Genomic DNA, 17,779 nt, shown 5'->3' on the forward strand with positions numbered 1-17,779 from the left:
TCCAACTTGCAAACGTGCGAAGATGATCCGACACTCAGCCTTGGGATATAAGCTCGTGCCCCGCGTCGCAACGTCGGCTGAGATGGAAGGGGCTTCAAGATATCGGTTCATCGGTTGTATAGTTATTTGAGGTGTATTTGAGCGCGTTGTTGTCTTGCTTTTATTGTTGTTGTGTTAAGCTTTTAAGCCGAGCTTTGGCTGTTCTTATCTTTGGCTTTGTTCGTTTGCGACTACATCGTGTGATCCGACTAGAGCCTCACGTAACCTTCGAACCTCCTTCAACTTCAGCTTGTCTTATCACTCGCACACGATCGATTTAACATCGAGTACCTCTACAAGTATCTCGCATCGAACTTTTCAAGCAATACAAGGCAACATGGGCTTTAATCTGAAGCAACAGCTTGTTGCCGTACGTCGTCTACCAAATCTTGACAAGACTATATAGCTTTCTAATCACAACAGTAGTATGGCGCGTACCATCGCGACCCGGTGAGTCGAGCTGAGTGAATATAAGCGATTATATTGGCAAGAGGGATGAAAGGGAAGCTGACTGACAAATGAAACCTGAAGACAAATGTCAAGATTCATATGACTTGCGTGCCATGGATTATGGCGACGGCTTTCTTCTTGGTAAGTTGCACACCGGCAATTCCAATTGCCCGCTGCTTCAGAAATCCAGCATCTTTGGGATATCTCCGAGCTAGGTGGCTGTCTGTTGTTCATCTGCCTCCACTCCCACCCATCGTCCCCAATTCCACGCTTAACTAACAAACCCTCCCTCTAGGGCACTAACACCCCGACTCTCCCCCTCCGCACCCCCTCGCTCCTCACAAAACTCCACCTCCCCCTCAATCTCTCCACCCTCGCCGGTCTAACCTACTCAACCCTCTACCTATATCTCTCCCCTAATATCGCGGGCTCTACCCTCGCACCGCTTGTCCTCTCTATCTCCTCCTTCACCAACATCCTACACACTAAATACCAAACCTCGCTTAAGAAACTCAACACCATCGCCAGCGCTATCCACGTCGTGGCCTGGATCCTACAATTCATCGGTCATGGGAAGTTTGAGGGTAGGAAACCAGCCTTGTTGGATAATCTTGCGCAAGCGCTATTTTTGGCACCGCTGTTTGTGTGGTATGAGGGGTTGTTTATGTTGGGGTTTTATAGGGAATTGAGGGTGGAGGTGGAGGAGGGGATTGATGCAGAGATTAGGCGGGTGAAGGAGGGGAAGAGGAAATAGAGGGGTTGGCTGGTGGGGGCGGTGGGAGTTGGGGCTGGGGTTGGGTTGGGGTTTGTAGTGTGTGTTTAACAAAGAGAGCACCGGCCGGGGTAGTGGGAGGAAGGCTGACGGGGTTGGTTTTGCCCTGCCCTACCCCGGGAGAGATTCACACGTTCCTACCCGGCTGCCCTCCATGCTGCAGATTATTATTGACATAATGGTTGAGTTTTAGGTAGAATGCCACTGCATGGGGTTGGAGGAACAGGAGGAGATTGCACGGACTATTGAGTACAGGGTGGATAACCAAGTCAAGAAGAACTGATGTATATTTTCCCTGGAGATTGAAATCCGGCTGTCAGCAATAAAACCGTGCCCTGGAAATTCAGTCAACGGCGGTCCTTTTCAGAACCCGTGTGAACAATCCATCGCCATTTACATGGCTATGGGCAAAATGGGTCGGCAGTTGAAGTAACTTTTGCTTCATGCTAAACCTTTGAAGCCACGAACAGCTAGCTTAACTGGCCATCGGATCTAACTCGCGTAGAAAGAAGATAGTTCTGCGGCGGATATGCCCTCGCTTCCTTCGGCGGAAAGACCAAAGCGAAAGCTCCCGACTCATTGGCCCTACGAGCAGTGTTGAAACTAACGAATGTTCTGAAGTAAGGGGATGGCACTCCCAGAGCCTGCGTGTATGAGAACTCGATGAAGTCACAAATGAGACACAGAGCTACCTCGGAGAACCATGCTACTTGACTGTGACACAGTCAGGAAGAATTTGCCGAGTTTCTGGGCTCGGTGTGCGACGATGTAATGCACCCTGTGCTTCAGTTTTTCACCCATCCAATTCGGTTTCTCGGGCGGTATTTCGTAGTCCAAATCCCTTGACTCACTGGCGCGTTTGACGTATTGGATAACATCTTCCCGTATGACAAAGGATTGGGATAGAACTGGAAGAGAAGCTACCCTTGAGCTACGGCAGCCTTCAAGATACCTAGTTCTACTAGTCTGTATCTGTTAACCTGAGGTTACTCTACCATCGTGCAAGAAATTCTCTCTCTACCCTGTAGATAGTTGAGAGACCAAGTTGGCAGGTTTGGGGGAGTGGTAGGTAAGGGCCGAGAGGTGAGGCGCCAGAGGATAGTAGCTTGGAACGAAAGGACGCGACTGGAGGAAGAGCGGCGAAAGATGCAGATGCTCCCAGATGGTCCTTCTCAAATGTAGTGGTGGGGAGACCCAAGGACTAGGAGCAGACATAGAGGAGCGGGAAATACGGATATACTCTTCCAAGACTGCGGGAGAGGTTCGATGCTACTACCATGCTTGAATGAACGTTTACTTCTGTCTATCCAGCCATTGATACCACTCTAAGGCACCAAATCTTCCTCCTCATCTTTCTGATACAAGAAATACTGAATAAAGACAAACGCATCCAACAAAAGCGTGCCAAAGCTCCCCAACAGCCATGAAAGGTTAACCGCAATATATCTCCCATACACAGCTCTTGCCTCCCCAGGCTTACAAAGCCGTGGATCCTTGCACTTAGGCTTATATGCAAAGATAGACATCACATAAGTCATGTTGCCTATGCAAGCGAACAAGAAGAACAGCATTGAGATGCCTTCGGTACTCTTGCGGCGGTAGTTGAGGAGGAGTTGAGGAACTCGAGATCCGAGGTAGAGAATAGCACAGATGTAGCCGAAGATCTGGCCCCAGAGGTTGAAGTACAAACCGCCACTGTCTTCTTCCTCGGGGGGCGGTGAGGGGATTGCGTTGCGTGCACTGAGCCACCAACCAAAGACCCCGGATGCGCAGACAAGAAAGATAATTCCGAGATTGAAGCAAATGGTCTGTAGTGTTGACGTCGGTGCCTGCTGCCGAGCCTGGACTACTCTCTCCGCTAGAGTTGAGTCGGGGAGTAGTGGTGTCGCGGGAGAGAGATGAGTTCCATCAACCGAAAGTAGCCGTTCTCTAAACGAAGACTGCGAATGGTAAGAGTGCCGACGGTCATTGTCTTCAATCCGAGGTGGTGTATGATACCCATTTCCATGTCCGTTGGAGTGGCTTCCGTTTGTAATGGTTTGTCTACCATCCGGCAGGAGTGGTGTTTGCTCATTTGTCGACGCTCCGCTCTCGACTGGCCCTTCTTCCTCAGTCTTTGGTATTGAGTCGCTCAACGTGAAACCTTTATACCAGAAGCATTGAAGGAGTAACACAATGTCAGCGAATGTGTAGTAAACGGCAAGAATGGTCATAGTCGGCAAGACCCCTTGTAGTACGGCTCCAAATATGTTGAAAAAGTCTCCTAGAAGCCATACTGTGATGAATACGACTGAAAGTCCATCAGCAGAGCTTCGTCTCCAATTCTCTATGATCTGGGGCGAGAAGACAACTGTAATTGCGTCAGTGCATTTTAAACCAAGCACGGGGAAACATTTACCAATCCAGCATGCGATCGAAACCGAACCGCATATTTGACTAATTGCATCAATGTCGAGGCGTAAGCTTTGGGATGGAGGAAACATGTTTCCGATGACGTATGTTCCAGATTCGGCTCAGGTGAGGCGGAACTCGATTATCTAACAAGTTTTGAAGGAGCAATTCTAGCAGTCTGGAAAGATGGAATAGAATCTTAGGAGTCCGGCGTCAATTACTCTTGGTATCTTTAAGAATGCGAGGCAAGAACCAGCTTTTGTCCGCGAAGGCAAACAATAGATCAGCAAAGGCCCCTCGATTCTGACGGCCGACCACCGTGAACGGAGCACGTGGTAAACAAAAAAACTCTAGAGTATGAATGGATGAAATAATAGATGAGGTCAGCCAATAAGCGATGGATGGCACACGTGGTGACAAGATGGTTGTTGAAGTTCGGCTAATGAGTTGAGTGAATGTGGAGGCTGAAAAGTCTGCAGCCCCCAATACCAATATCTGGGGAAACCTGGTCAGGCACTGCCGACACTAGCCCCGATTTGGTTGCATAGTTCACTACCATATACCAGGGAATGGTTCGACGACCTTGCCATCTCCTTCATAACTCATGTCATGCATCGCTATAATTGCATCCAATAACGCTCCCAATGCCAAGTTGAAGTGATCTAACCCCTACTGTTTCCCATGCTTGACATCGTCTACAGTCCATTTTCCTTCTTGAATGTGTCCCACGCTTCGTTCAGGGTGCTGAACACAGCAGCGCTGATCATGCGTTGCTCCGTCGTGGCTGTTTGTGAAATCTGAATAAAAAAAATGTAAGCTTTATTTGTCTTGTGGAAGTTTCACATCAGGCGTAATCTTACCTTGTCAGGGTGTACTTTGGCAATAGCCTTCATGTATATGATCTTGACCTTATTTGGCATGACCAAGTCGCCCATGTTGACTTTTTTCCATCCTGCTTCAGGCCACAAGACTTTATCTAATGACCCGAGAAGGGCTCGCAAATTGTCAGCCTTTGAACCTTTCCAAGCTGTTAGCGTAGCATCAACTTGGTCCGTAAGTGCAAATTTTTCGTCATCTGCCTTTTCAGCTGCAGCATTTGCCTCCTTTAGTTTCTTCACAGCTTCAGACTCTGCCGCAGGCCCTCCACTTAGATCTGAGAGAGCGGATGGTCTGGGAGGAGGTGGTTTTCGGACCGGAGCTCGTTTCTCTACGGCAGGCGGACCACTACCGCCATCTACAGCCTTGTCGCATCGATTTCTTCCTTGAATGCTTATTGCCCCTCCCACACCAGCCTCTACAGCTTCTTTCCAGATCTTAAGCGCATCGGCCCATTTCTCCATATGCTCGAGTGCTTCCGCTTTCCGCATGAGAGCTTTGCCGTAAAACTCCTTCATATCTTTCTCTCCCTCCGTACTTCCTAAAGCAATTTTCTCGCCATCTCCCTTAGAAACTCCGATGATTGCTAAAGCAGCATCGGCATCAGATACTGCGGCCTTAGGATCACCCACCTTGATATTCGTCACGGCTCGATTGCAAAGGACGATGATAGTGATTGGGTGGGTCTGCGGAAGTGGTGATAACGCTGATGAGTAAGCCGTATGAGCCGCCGAATAGTCGCCACGTTTGAAGGCTTCGGAGCCCTGTTGCCGGTAGGCAGCAGAAGAGTTGAGGGCAGATGATGATACCGGGGGGATTTGGCGAGGGGGTGGTCTTGGCTTGGGGGCAGGAGGGGTGGCTGCTGGACTTCTATTCTTGGATGCAGATGTGCCCTGGAGGAAAGGATTGTTGGATTGACTTGCTGGCGATTGGCGTGACGAAGATGTGGGTGGACTTGACTTGTTCGTCGAGAACGATTCCGTTTGCGGAGTGGCCCTCCTACGTCGTGCGGGACTCACATAAGCTTGTGCGCTTTGTTCTTCTACGACTTGACGAGTCAGCTTGGTGGCTGGCCTCTTGTCAACGAATGGAGGTTGCTGCCGTAGAGAAGGAGACTGTGAGGACATGCGATTAGGAACTCCGTTACTGGCTTCCTCTGGCCCACGCCGAGTCCGGAGTATGTGAGGGTCAGGTGTGGGCCGAGTTTCACTTTGGCGCGACGATTTACCAGGCCGGGAGCCTGACTCCAACATCATGGCTTCGTTTGTTGCATCTGATGTGGCTCTGTCTGGAGCGCCTTTGCGGACTCCACTTGGCAATCCTGTAGTCTCATCACGTGACCCAGAACCTTCGCATTGGGAGTGGATTTGTGCTTCTCTCATCCATTTCGGCATATTTGGATCGCTATCTTGCTGAAAGTCTGCGACCGCTTTCTGCACCTTTTTCTGGCTCGTTTTCCACAGCGAGTTCGCCGATTTGAAAAGGGTACTTCCAAGCTCCGAAGCGTATTGCGAGACATCCTTTTCCTGCGTTGTCGACTGTCCATCCTGTTTACGTTGACCCGAGCGACTACGTGCATCATCTCCTCGCATCCACGCAGGCTTAGAACCACCGCTACTTGAGTCCCTTGCGGTGGATCTTTCAGGAGCTCGATGATATCGGTCCTCGTGGGCATCTGGACTATGGCGAGGTCTACTTCCCCCACGCTCTTGAGTTTTCTGTCTGGCTTCTTCGTGGGCTTGGTTCAGAAGCCATCCAACCGCAGCCTGGACATCGGTACCAGACTCCGTTTGAGCCAATGCAATGGCCGACCTGTCTGTGGGAAACCCCATGTCGACCAACTCAGCCACGGCTTTGTCGAAGGGAGTGGTCTCAACTGGAGAAGGCTCGCGCCGTGGTTCCGAAGGTTGCTCCGGTGCAACTGGAGTTGGATCGGGTTTCTTTTGGAATTCGGAGACGGGCTTCGCGAGAAGACCCAGTATATCATCGCCATCTGTGGCAGGGGGTGGAGAGACGTTAGTAACATTTTTCTGAGACAGCTGGCTCAGGCCAAATATATCATCATCATCATCTACGGAGAAGTTTGTAGATGGCTGAGGTAGTGGGGTATGACCTCGAGAAGCGTGTGCACTCAATGCTGGTGTGCTGCGCCCACTATCAAAAGAGGTTGGCGGGGGAAAGTGGCTTGAAGAGTCTACAGGAGCTGCAGAGTTGAAAGCCGAAAGAAGATCATCTTCAGTAGGTGGTGATTGTAGAGGTCGTTTGAAAGAAGTGTCAAGACCCGCAAACGGCTTATTGATAGTTTTTGAGAGAGTCTGCGCCCCCGAGATATTCACAGTAGCGCGCTGTCCGCCAGACGACGTGGGCTCGGGGGTACTCTTCCCACTACCTAATGAATCCCAGACGTTATCCGCGGCCCCAAATTGTGAATCAAGTCGTTTCCTCTGCTCTGATTCTTGCCGCAGTCTCGCCTCCTGCAATTGCTTTTGGCGCTCCTGGAGTGTGAGGTTGTTCGTGGCGGCTTTTGATGTCTTGGTGGAGACCAAGCTAGCGAAGCTATCGTTTGCCGGAGTAGCTGGTTTCGAGGGCGCTTGGAGCGATCGATTTAGACTTGGGATTGACCCGGACTGTTGCGCGGAGAGCGGTGTCGAGCGGCCGGATAGCTGAGGCGGGGGAGTTTGACGGAAAGGAGGAAAGGCTGATGGCGGATTTGGGTTTGGGTTTGGCTTGGTGGGCGCTGACCAGTCGAGGCCAGCCAGGTCGTCCATCTTTGAAATGAGGAATTCTCAATCCTTTGAGGGGGTCAGTATCGTGTCACACCATGACAGGATGGCGTGGTGAGCAAGTTGTGGCAGTTTGAATGCCAAATGTGCGACAATTGTTGTTCGCGTGAAGTCGCAGCCAGCACAGCCTCATATGTGGCTTGCTGTGGCTGGTGCACGTGATACTACCTCTCAAGTGGACCTCAGTTGTCAGGTAAGACATGATTGAAAAATATCAAATATCAATAAGGCTGAATCAATTCTAGGTGCCTTGTGGACGACATGTAGAATCTCAATGAGTTCCTCCGTGTCTGCTCTAAATTCGCCTACTGGTGCAGTGCAGCACTATGTGTTCCAAGATTTGTTGCTTTTATCGCAACATCCCACACACTATCGTCGACTTGTCCAAGCTAACCATCCCTCGAAGCGATTCTAGAACTAAACATGGGCCGGGCAAGATCCCGAGGACATTGCCAAAAGGGCCAAACACTATCGCTCGCTTTCGTGAAGTTAAGGAGTGGTCAGTGAGCATCGCTCCACGATGCTGGGCAAGGTATGGCGCAAAAGAAGCACGGCCTTTGGAACACGGATAGTCCCGCGGACTCAGAGACAGGGCTTTGGTCCGTGGTCCTTGGGGAGACAGAGCTTCGGGTCAGCTATTGACTCGTTCCACCGGCCCATTACTCGAACCCGCCGCACAGAGGCCGCGGCGATTTTCGAACAAACTTCCAGGAGACGAGGTGCACCACCTTAAACAATCACGCGCAGTTGTGTAGACGAAAGGCGTTGCTTGAGTTCAAACGTTCGTTTCCTGTTGGCTCTGTCCGCAAGTTTGTGGCTTTGGCTGTCTGGTGTTGGTCTCACACTGTGTAATTCTGGAGAGCAAGTCGTCGCCGGTTCTTTGAGGCTTGACGAGCCGAGTGCCTCCTCCTCATCTCGATTCCGCGTCCATGGTTAGCTGACTGATCTTTCGTCCCGCGAAGACGCCAGGGAGGATGGGCGCATAGTGGCCTGGAGCTTCTTCAATCAGCCTGGCTCTGAGATAGGCAAAGTGATGGCCCAAAAGCGGCAGACGCGAGGTGATGGTGGTCAAACACTACCTCCCTGGCATTGCCAGCACACAACTCTTATGGATGCCCAAGAGTCATGCAACAAGACATCAGAGACGCGGGGCAATTCCAAGGTTGTTTAGAGTTAGAAAATGTCGCGCTTGGTGTCGGCGAAACATTTAACTTTGCAGGAGCACCGCTAACCAAGAGCCGGATGCAGGCCGAAACTCTGCGTGAGGAAATTGGCAGACTTACCAGAAGGAGGTCATGACATGCTTCCGCGGGCATGGGGTGAAGACAATGCAACGAGAGAGTCAGGTTGTGCACACCACGCTCAAGAGGGCATGTCTGTTGCCGTGGCTGGCCAAATGGAGACAATAGTGGAGGTCGAGCGAGTCTCTGCACGGAAGCTGGCGACGCCCCAGTTGCTCCACCGCGAAGGTGCTTGGGGCGCGGCAACGGGAGCAAAGGGATGGAGGTGAATATTGGCAATACCGAGGGAGTTCTGGTTAAAGATGGAGCTGGGCCCCTGAGGGATCTCGCGCGCAATAACGGGCAGGTCGTGGCGCATCCAACACCGGATGGCCGCCAGGCTTGTGCTTCCTGATTAATTGTGCCCGCACTGGCTGTTGTGGTTCTCTTTTCTGCATTTGCAGGAGGGGTGAGACGCGCGATACATCTGATAGAAGGGCGAGATTAGGCTAACCGTGACCTGTGTCTCCCTGGCGTTGACATCGCTTGCTTTTGCGTCGGCTCGCTGCTTGCTTGCTCGCCGCACGCCTTTGCTGTTGCAGGGGACGGCACTGCATGCCCACCATCCGAACGAGGGGCCCCTGAGCTGCTCCAACGGTCGCGTCTGCTTCTCCTTCAAAACAACGTGTGCGTGCATCGCATCGTGCTGCTCGAGTCCTCCTGGTGCTGCTGCTGCTGCTGCTGCTGCTGTGTCTGCTATTCTCTTGTGATCTCCTGCCTGCCCACGGTCCTCACGCCTGCTGCCGCCACCGCCGTCTGCTGCCCGGCGCCGGACTGCTAACTGCAACCACCTGTGCACTGTCCCTGCGGCGACACTCCCGCGGCCTTTGTCCAGGGAGACCCAGAGCGCGCTCGTCCAGCGGCCAGGCTCCTCCGCACGCCCAACCAGCGCCCGGACAGCAACGCGGCCTGTCATTTCCCGCCATCGGGGAGCTCGCCCCAAGCTGCTGATCGACGTTCGCTTTATCCGTCCTCGAGGGTGGCTGACTGTTTCTACCTCTGCTCTCTGCAAAAAAAAATCGTGAAGCTGCTACGCTGCTCCTGCCTGCTCGTCCCTCACGCCTGTCCGCATTATCGCCATGCGTCTCTTCGGTCGCAAGAGCTCTAAGCCCTCCATCTCCCCCGGAGAGGCCCATGCCAACCACTCCAATGGCTCCCTGAAGTCTCCGGGGCCCCATCCCCAGTCCTCCAACGGCACCAAGACTCCCGTCACCATGCCCGATATTCCTCTCCCCAAAGCCCCCGACCCTGCCCTCGACCCTGCCGCCTACCTCCGCAGCATCTATGCCGTCCGCGAGCGCTCCCGCCTGGTCCTCGAGAAGGCCAAAAAGAACCAGCTGAAGCACTTCGCCGTGGACATGACTAAGTTCCAGGACACAGCCGGCTATGTGGTCTCCATCATCAAGGCGAGTCTTTCGTGTCTGCCATTGTGTGCGGCTTTGCTGACTTGCGTTGCAGCGGGACTATGCACCCGACTATGCTTCAATTCCTCCCCACGGCCGATGGCAGCACTTCGAAGTCGGAGGCCGTCCGCGCATCGACCAGCTTATGCAATCATGGCCCTTGACTGTCGACAATCAGGAACGCACGCGTCGTCTGATCGATCTCTTCCTCGTGTCTGTCCTCCTTGATGCCGGCGCCGGGACCAAATGGCAATACCGGAGCAAAGAATCGGGAAAGATCTACCGACGAAGCGAAGGCCTGGCAGTGGCCAGTCTCGAGATGTTTAAGGCCGGTCTTTTCAGCAGCGATAAGTCTGAGCCTTGCCAGGTTGACAGTGCTGGCCTGAAAAAATTAGACGTCAAGGCGATAGCCCGCGGGCTTCAGGTTACCGAGGATAACCCCATTGACGGTCTGCAGGGACGCACAGGTCTCTTGTTGAGGTTGGCCGACGCGCTGCAGAACCAGGAAATTTTTGGACTGGAAGCTCGACCTGGGAACATGCTCGGTTCGTATTTTTTACCCCTAGCTATAGCAAAGCTAACAAGGATAAGACTATCTGCTCTCACACCCCTCGACACAAGCCTCCTCTGTCCCGATCATCCCGCTCCCCACCTTCTGGGACGTGCTGATGGATAGCTTGTCTCCTATCTGGCCGTCCACGCGCACCCAGATCGACGGCATTTCTATTGGTGATGCTTGGCCGTGTTCGGTCATGCCGTCACACCCAACACACCCCTGGGAAAACATTGTGCCATTCCACAAGCTCACTCAATGGCTGGCTTATTCATTGATGGTACCCATGACAAAGCTGCTCCATGTTCACTTCGCCGGGGCCGAATTATTGACTGGCCTTCCAGAGTACCGCAATGGCGGTCTCCTTATCGATACCGGTCTTTTGACCTTGAAGCCTGAGGACGCCAAGCGAGGGCTCCAACAGTATCAGCGAAACGCCCAGGTAAAGGGACAGCCTAACATGGAGGTTGTTCCACTCTTCATGGCAGAGGATGATGTGATTGTGGAGTGGCGCGCAGTCACTGTAGGCTTCTTAGATGAACTCTTGGCAGAAGTCAATGCATTGCTCGGGCTAAGGGGACATGAAAAACTGAGCTTGGCTCAGATGCTTGAAGCCGGCAGTTGGAAGGTAAACTTATTCTTTCACTCTTACATCAGGAGGGCTTAGCTGACAATAGTGTAGGGAGGTCGAGAAATTGCTGAGGTGTCGCGACCGAACACGAAAGAACCACCCATCATGATATTGTCCGACGGGACCGTTTTCTAAGATACCCTTAAGTTCTGTTTTATTGCCTTCATTGATGCCGCGACACGCGGGAACATCACCGACTCGTGTTCTCCCGCGACCTCGTCTCCTCAGTGAGTGAGATGGTGTGATTCATCATCGCTTTTGGCGGCTCCTTTTCGTGTTCATATTTGTGGCATGTACTCTGGCATCTCTTTCTTGCTTAAGATGGGCTGCAACCTACATGCCCTTTGATTCTGTCGACCCCTTGTTTTCTGCTTCTACGGCATTTGTAAGAAAATCTGGATTTCGAGTTATACAGGGATTTGGCATGCGGCCTAGGCTTAAACTGCGTCTGGTGGTCACTGGGAGTTCATGAAGTCAGTAGTCTATAATTCATAAGTCGATAACTTTCGAGGCTGCACAAGCAATTTCACTTCAGAGTGTATCGATTGGAACTAGGATAGAAAATGGACGTGTGCAATCGAGCTTACGTGTGGGAGCGTTTGTCAGGCCTTGGTAATATGGGTGATATTTGATGCCCAGGGGTAGCTGAGCTCGTCCCGCATCGTCTTTGTGGCGCACACCCAGGGAAGATAGACCGGAGCGAGGGTGGCCTTGTGGGAGAGCTCTGTGTCACGTGAAATGGCCAGAGCACCAACGTCACCCGGACGTGCAAGCTTGTGTTTGTCGCATGCACACCACCCACCAACACCATCGACGCCCACGATGAATACCGGGAAGCGACAGAAGCAGCGCAAGGTGCTGCTGATGGGCAAGAGCGGCGCGGGGAAGTCGTCGATGCGGTCCATTGTCTTCAGCAATTATGTGGCGAAAGATGTGCGAAGACTAGGTGCCACGATTGACGTCGAGCACAGCAACATTAAGTTTATGGGGAACCTGATGCTGAATCTGTGGGACTGTGGAGGGTACTGCTATAGCTTCTTTTACACATGAAGCATGCTGGTGTGCTTTTCAAGACATATGCTAATCTAGGAATCTCGTGCAGACAAGACGGCTTCGTCGAAAACTACCTCAACCACCAGCGAAATCACGTCTTCGGCAGTGTCGCTGTCCTAATCTTTGTCTTTGACATCGAGTCCCGCGAATTCCCCGCCGACGTCATCTCCTACTCCAACATCATCCGCGCTTTACAAGAATGCTCCCCGGGCGCCAAAGTCTTCGTCCTGATCCACAAAATGGACCTCGTGCAAGCGCGGCTCCGCGCGCAGCTCTTCGACGAGCGTGCCGAATACATCCGCACTGCGTCAGAAAGCTTTCGAGACAGTGTCGATTTCTTTCCCACCAGTATCTGGGATCAGAGCTTATATAAAGCATGGACGCAGATTATCTACTTCTTGATTCCGAATGCAGCGACGATTGAGGGGCTGTTACAGCAGTTGGCGGAGGTGATTGATGCGAGGGAGTTGATTCTGTATGAGCGGACTACCTGCTTGATGGTTACGCATGTTACCAGAGGAGAGGAGGGGCAAAATCCATTTACGGATCGGTTTGAGAGGATTTCGAGCATTTTGAAGACGCATAAGCAGTCGATGGCGTATGTCATACACCCCACCCCACACCTGCTGCTCAACTTTCACCTCCATCTCCACCTCCATCTCCGTCTTCGTCTCTATCTCTTTCTAGAAGGTAAAAATTAACCACCAAAAACAGCAAGCACACCGGCATCCCAGCGGGCAGCGCCAACTTCGCCGAAATGCAGATCAAAACCGGCCGCTTTATGTTCTTCATCACACGTTTGACTGAAAATACAAATCTCGCCGCCTCTATCCCGCCCTCGGAACAAGTCTTCAATGCCGCCCGCGTAAACATTCTCCTCGTGAGGCCAAAGTTCGCTGAACTAGACATCGCAAGTAAACCGCGCCCGGGGATCCAGCAGGCATTTGCGCACTCCGCTGAAAGCGATCGTGATAGAGACCGGCTGAGAGATCATTCGGCAGGTGGGGAGTCAGAGTATAGAGGGAAGGGGAAGGAGCCAGTGAGTATAGGGATGGGAGGAGGATTTGATGGTTAATAGGGGCGTGATGGATTTTGGATCATAGTGTGGAATCTCGCTTTTTCGGTTTGTCTGGCGCAACCCTGTTTCGAGTGTATGGACGGCTACTGGGGAGAATTCTTTCTCATGATACCCATCATTGGTCGGCGTTTGAGCGAGCGAGCGATCAATCCTGAATTCAATAGACTTAGAGCATCATGGTACCATACATTGCATCCTATTCTTCCTCTTCCATTTGGATTTGTCTCTGTCTTCGTTAGAATCCTCGCTCCTGAACAGCCCCTGATGTGCACGTCTCAACGGCCTTGGCAACACTACAAAATCTTCCACACTACCAAGCTTGTTCTTCCCTCCTATCCTCTCCTCCCACCCCAATCATCGAAAATATACCTACCATCGCGGCTTTTCCTTGGCCTAGTTAAGTCGGCCTCACCCATGGAAACATGAACACAAACCTTATGCATCACGCTTCCCTTCCTAGAGCCAACGTCTGCTTGCTCCGTGGATTATCAGGCACATGAAGTGTGGGAGGGAAGGGAATGAAGGCTTTATGGGGGGGGGGGGGGGTGCATGGATGGATAATGTCTTTTTTTGTGGTGTGGTGACATCACCTTGGGACCACCCTACCCCTCCATCTATTCACCCATCCACCCATCCATCCACCAACAGTAACCAGCATCAATGCATGATCATCCATCCAAGAAAGTGAGCATTACACAAAGCATTATGATTCTTTTTTTTGGGGAGCCTTCCATCTCCCAAGCCCGCCACCTATATCCGACCGACCTAATTTTCCAGACCTCAACCCGGGTCCATATCGTACAATACAATGCCAGCCACCAACACATATGAAACAGACGGAACACAGAAAAGAGAGTCGTTAGTAATAAAGAAACCCTGATATAACCTTTCCGCCAGCCCTCTTTCAAATGCAAAGCAGAATCCTAATTCGAAATTGAAAAAAGTAAAGAGACGTACAAGTACACCGACACAAGTATTACATTAACAACAAGGAATGCTGCCCGCTCGCTTGCTTGTAGATATGATTTTAGAGTTCTGAAGAACTGAAATATGTGGGGATGCTGGGGTTGCAAGTTCTGAATGGGAAGAGAGAGAGGGGTGAGTCTTGGCATCAAAAATGACTCGTGGGGTATCCATGACCTTGTCGAATGCTCATGTCCAAGTCCATGCAGTTGACCGCCTTCCCATGTCCAATCCAATAATCGGCCATCGACTGGGAATTGATAGTGACAAATTTTTCGGCTTGCTTTCCTAGCCCGAGTGAGGAAAAGCACTTCTGCGCCTCATGACCATCATCAATCACAGCAAGGATTCGACGGAATGAATCCTATCACGGTCCCTCATCTCCTCACACAGCAGAAACTCTCTCAGGCATCCAAGTCCAAGCCGGCGTCCAACTCCCCCTCACCGTCCCGTCAATTCCCCTACAATCTCAAAAAGCACCTGATCCTCAGTCCGATAACAAATATCATCCGCCGCAAATGCCGTCTCCAAACTTTCGCCAGTGCGCCAAAAATGGCCAAAACTGCCATTCCTAACCCCTTGCTCCTCATTCAACGCAATCTCCGTCAACTGCTTAACTCTCACAGAAACCGCTTTCTGCTGCGCGCGTGCACTTGCCCAGAACTGCACTAACTCGTCCAGACACGAGATCGTGGTTCCGAGTGTCTCGATTAGATTCGGTAGCGTTGAGACTGTGCCAGCGGATGAGAGGACGTCGATGGAGAGCATGAGTGCATAGCCAGGGAATGGGGTGCTGAAGAGAAATTCGGATGCGGAGTTAGGTGGGAGACGGCGTTGGCGCTTCACCGGGGCTAGGGAGTGCATTAGGGAAAGGAACATAGACGCGTTCCGGAAAGCGCAGTCGATGTTGCGGGATATTTTGTCCATGGAAAGTGCACGGACGCGGACATGGCGGTTGAGTCTGATCATGGTGGTATGGTAGAGAGCGTGGATGGAAAGGAAAGTGCCCGCATATCCCTCAATGATGCTATTATCGAGATTCTGTGGGCTGTACTGGAGATTAGGCGGCAACATCGTCTGCCAGACTTCCAACCGCTCGTTTGTTTTGGCATAGAAAGCCTCGTAAAGTCGTTCGTAGCCGTCGTCCGGTCGATGGACAGCCCGGCTCGTAAAAGTCAACACGTCCCCCCAGATCGCAGATATTAGAGTTAAATAAGCCATATGACCCAGGGCCGGTCCAGAAGGAGAAACAGGAGAAGAAGGCGTCTGGTGACTCAGCAGGTCGAAATCAAAGAAGGGGGTATCAGTGGGAGCAGAGTTCTCATAGGCGTACTCTAGGCAAGGAAGGCGAAGGAAGGTATCCTCGGGATTAATAACACAAAGAGTTCCTCCACAGAAGCCATTATAGCGCTGTTGGAGCATTAGGTTAAGGGTCGTTGTCGCCGTAAACGCGGTTGAACTTACATCCATCAAAAATCCGGACCAGAAAGTACGTCGGCAGCATTCCTCTAGGGTCCGGCGATCGAATCCATAGTCCAGGTCGGCGGAATCCTCGGGCAGCTCCTTGACTCCCTCCTCGGTATTGAGTTTCAAGGCGCTAATGGCTCGCAAACCGGCTCCACAGAAGTCCCAGGCCTCCTGTGCCTTTCCTCTAGCAAAGTTGTATAGGGCTAGCATAAGCCTGCTCTGACACAATTGGAGTGTGAACTTGCCGAACCGCTTCTCTGTCGCATGAGCAGCTACTGCGGCAAAACGTCTCCCAATCGTCCGGTTGCCCGGGTCACTGGAGAAGACGGAACCCATCGCTAGAACGGAGTATAGAAGCATGAGCTGATCCTGGCTCTTCTCATGACTGTTGTTTTCGACCCATTTCAGAAAAGGTTTCCGAGGGAACATTCCATACGTGGCGCGTCCTGCGTGCAGGAAATACAGGTCCAGGAGATGCATGGTCGTCCGGGGATCTGTTTCATACGGATCCTGTTCCCATTGGATGGCCAGATAGTCCTGGTGCGAGCCACGTCTGGGTTCATCCGGATCTGGATTATTCAAATTCAAAGAGCCGCTCCAGTCTGAGTCAAACGAGTGAACTGACATATCTCTTGACGTAGCAACTGAATTCGGACGAAAGTTGCGAAGCTTGTGTGGTGAACTAGTATTCCAAGCTTCAACAGTTCTTGTAGGGTCACGATGCTCTTCAAGAGCTCTGGGTTTGTCGGGGCCGGCCACTGGGCTCACAAGTTCTGCCGACTGGGTCTTAAATAGAGCTCCCGAAGAAGACGGTGATGTTTCCTCCGTTGCATTGCTCATGCCTGCCTGGTTGAGGCCACTATTTTTTCAAGTTAGTATTTGTCATGTGAGTTGCACGATCCGCATTGTCAGCGATTTGAAATCCAATAAGATCAATGCATATAGAGCGAGAAGTAAGGTTGAAGCCTTAAGAGTAGTACAAGAGCAGACTCACCCTCTACACGCCCTCTGTGATTTGGCACATTGGTGGCACTTTGGATACCCAGGCTCGCACTTGATCTTCTTTTCTCGACAAGTCAGGCATGCTTGAGCAAGTCGCTTTCGTGGCTTGCCTGCCTTGGTAATGCCCCAGGATGGGTTGACTGGTTCACCGTCTATAACGGCACGGCAGTATGTTCCATCTTCGTAGACATAGCATAGACCCTCTCCAGGAATCTCACGCTGCCCCATACACCGTGATGCTCGAATTGGAGCGCGAGAAGAGCCCTCTGTGCGTCTCCTCGCCGGTCCCTTCACAATATCCATAGGGTCATCGTGCGCAGACTGGATTGTATAAGTGCCTACCGGGTCGGAGGACGCACTCATAGCAGAGGCTGTAGATGGCTGTCGATTCATCATACCGACCGATTCATGATGTGGTGGACGACCAAGGCTTGCATGGCGATGGAATTCAGACGGCCGAGAACCAGGTGCAGAGCTTGAGGGCGAGTAGGACTGCGATTGTACGTCCGCTGTAGTGCTATTACTGGCATGACGGAGTACAGGTGGCGCTCGTGAAGCGATAGCATTACTTTCATGGTGGGCGTGGCTGTAACCATCGAAATCATGCCGTCTTTTTAAGGTTGGGCTCGATGATCCATACCGCACGGTGCTACTGTGGGGGAGATGACCACCACCTGGTCGCGGGGATGGGTCAGGCAGTTTGTTGTCCAATAACTCAGGCTCCAAGAGGGTTCGCAAACTTGGGAGTTGTTGCGCATTACTTTGGCTTCCGTCAGGATCCCTTGGGCGGCGGGGTTGAGCTGGGGGCACGATCTCTGGCCGCGACGGTGCAACGTTGGATCTCTGGTAGGGACTGTAAGAGGTAAATGGTTGAGGAGGTGCCGGACGGGAGGGGATGCTGGGCAGGCGGTTCATGTCGACGAGCATAGCAGCAGGAGGAGGAGAGGGTCGAGGGTCGGCACCTGAGGTGGGATGGCTTCCACGATACATTGGTCGACAGACCACATGGAGATTTAGGGAATAACACAAGATATAAAC

At 52.0% G+C, this 17,779-nt stretch overlaps 8 protein-coding genes across 8 annotated transcripts; 4 read left to right on the plus strand and 4 right to left on the minus strand.

Annotated features, from left to right (window-relative positions):
- Positions 1–23: 23 nt before the first annotated feature.
- BDR25DRAFT_308139 (DUF962-domain-containing protein) lies at positions 24–1,246 on the plus strand (the record flags this gene model as incomplete). Its single annotated transcript, XM_033690974.1, has 4 exons — positions 24–409; positions 466–489; positions 571–630; positions 785–1,246. Exons 1-4 carry the CDS (start codon positions 377–379, stop codon positions 1,241–1,243), a joined length of 576 nt encoding a protein of 191 aa, XP_033539603.1. The 5' UTR covers positions 24–376.
- Positions 1,247–2,586: 1,340 nt separating this feature from the next.
- On the minus strand, positions 2,587–4,086 carry BDR25DRAFT_338156 (PQ-loop-domain-containing protein; the record flags this gene model as incomplete). The annotated part of the gene is made up of 2 exons (XM_033693262.1): positions 3,660–4,086; positions 2,587–3,611 (listed from the first exon to the last, which is right to left on the minus strand). Exons 1-2 carry the CDS (start codon positions 3,742–3,744, stop codon positions 2,587–2,589), a joined length of 1,110 nt encoding a protein of 369 aa, XP_033539604.1. The 5' UTR covers positions 3,745–4,086.
- Positions 4,087–4,206: 120 nt separating this feature from the next.
- BDR25DRAFT_308140 (uncharacterized protein) lies at positions 4,207–7,400 on the minus strand. The gene is made up of 2 exons (XM_033690975.1): positions 4,513–7,400; positions 4,207–4,449 (listed from the first exon to the last, which is right to left on the minus strand). Exons 1-2 carry the CDS (start codon positions 7,294–7,296, stop codon positions 4,348–4,350), a joined length of 2,886 nt encoding a protein of 961 aa, XP_033539605.1. The 5' UTR covers positions 7,297–7,400; the 3' UTR covers positions 4,207–4,347.
- A 1,273-nt stretch (positions 7,401–8,673) lies between these two features.
- BDR25DRAFT_386182 (uncharacterized protein) lies at positions 8,674–9,507 on the minus strand (the record flags this gene model as incomplete). The annotated part of the gene is made up of 2 exons (XM_033697987.1): positions 8,674–8,844; positions 9,046–9,507. 2 exons carry the CDS (start codon positions 9,505–9,507, stop codon positions 8,674–8,676), a joined length of 633 nt encoding a protein of 210 aa, XP_033539606.1.
- On the plus strand, positions 9,458–11,674 carry BDR25DRAFT_347611 (DUF1688-domain-containing protein). Its single transcript, XM_033694285.1, has 4 exons — positions 9,458–9,997; positions 10,050–10,539; positions 10,586–11,175; positions 11,230–11,674. Exons 1-4 carry the CDS (start codon positions 9,671–9,673, stop codon positions 11,311–11,313), a joined length of 1,491 nt encoding a protein of 496 aa, XP_033539607.1. The 5' UTR covers positions 9,458–9,670; the 3' UTR covers positions 11,314–11,674.
- Positions 11,675–11,979: 305 nt separating this feature from the next.
- BDR25DRAFT_274097 (GTP-binding protein GTR1) lies at positions 11,980–13,479 on the plus strand. Its single transcript, XM_033687388.1, has 3 exons — positions 11,980–12,200; positions 12,281–12,829; positions 12,946–13,479. The coding sequence occupies exons 1-3, from the start codon at positions 12,001–12,003 to the stop codon at positions 13,304–13,306; spliced, it is 1,110 nt and encodes a 369-aa protein (XP_033539608.1). The 5' UTR covers positions 11,980–12,000; the 3' UTR covers positions 13,307–13,479.
- A 383-nt stretch (positions 13,480–13,862) lies between these two features.
- On the plus strand, positions 13,863–14,247 carry BDR25DRAFT_363599 (uncharacterized protein; the record flags this gene model as incomplete). Its single annotated transcript, XM_033696765.1, has 3 exons — positions 13,863–13,993; positions 14,052–14,167; positions 14,207–14,247. The coding sequence occupies 3 exons, from the start codon at positions 13,863–13,865 to the stop codon at positions 14,245–14,247; spliced, it is 288 nt and encodes a 95-aa protein (XP_033539609.1).
- Positions 14,248–14,713: 466 nt separating this feature from the next.
- BDR25DRAFT_247837 (uncharacterized protein) lies at positions 14,714–17,656 on the minus strand (the record flags this gene model as incomplete). Its single annotated transcript, XM_033685961.1, has 3 exons — positions 14,714–15,682; positions 15,737–16,598; positions 16,734–17,656. The coding sequence occupies 3 exons, from the start codon at positions 17,654–17,656 to the stop codon at positions 14,714–14,716; spliced, it is 2,754 nt and encodes a 917-aa protein (XP_033539610.1).
- Between the last annotated feature and the right edge of the window lie 123 nt (positions 17,657–17,779).

The sequence above is a fragment of the Lindgomyces ingoldianus genome (assembly GCF_010093535.1).
Source record: "Lindgomyces ingoldianus strain ATCC 200398 unplaced genomic scaffold BDR25scaffold_72, whole genome shotgun sequence".
Taxonomy (NCBI): Eukaryota; Fungi; Ascomycota; class Dothideomycetes; order Pleosporales; family Lindgomycetaceae; genus Lindgomyces; species Lindgomyces ingoldianus.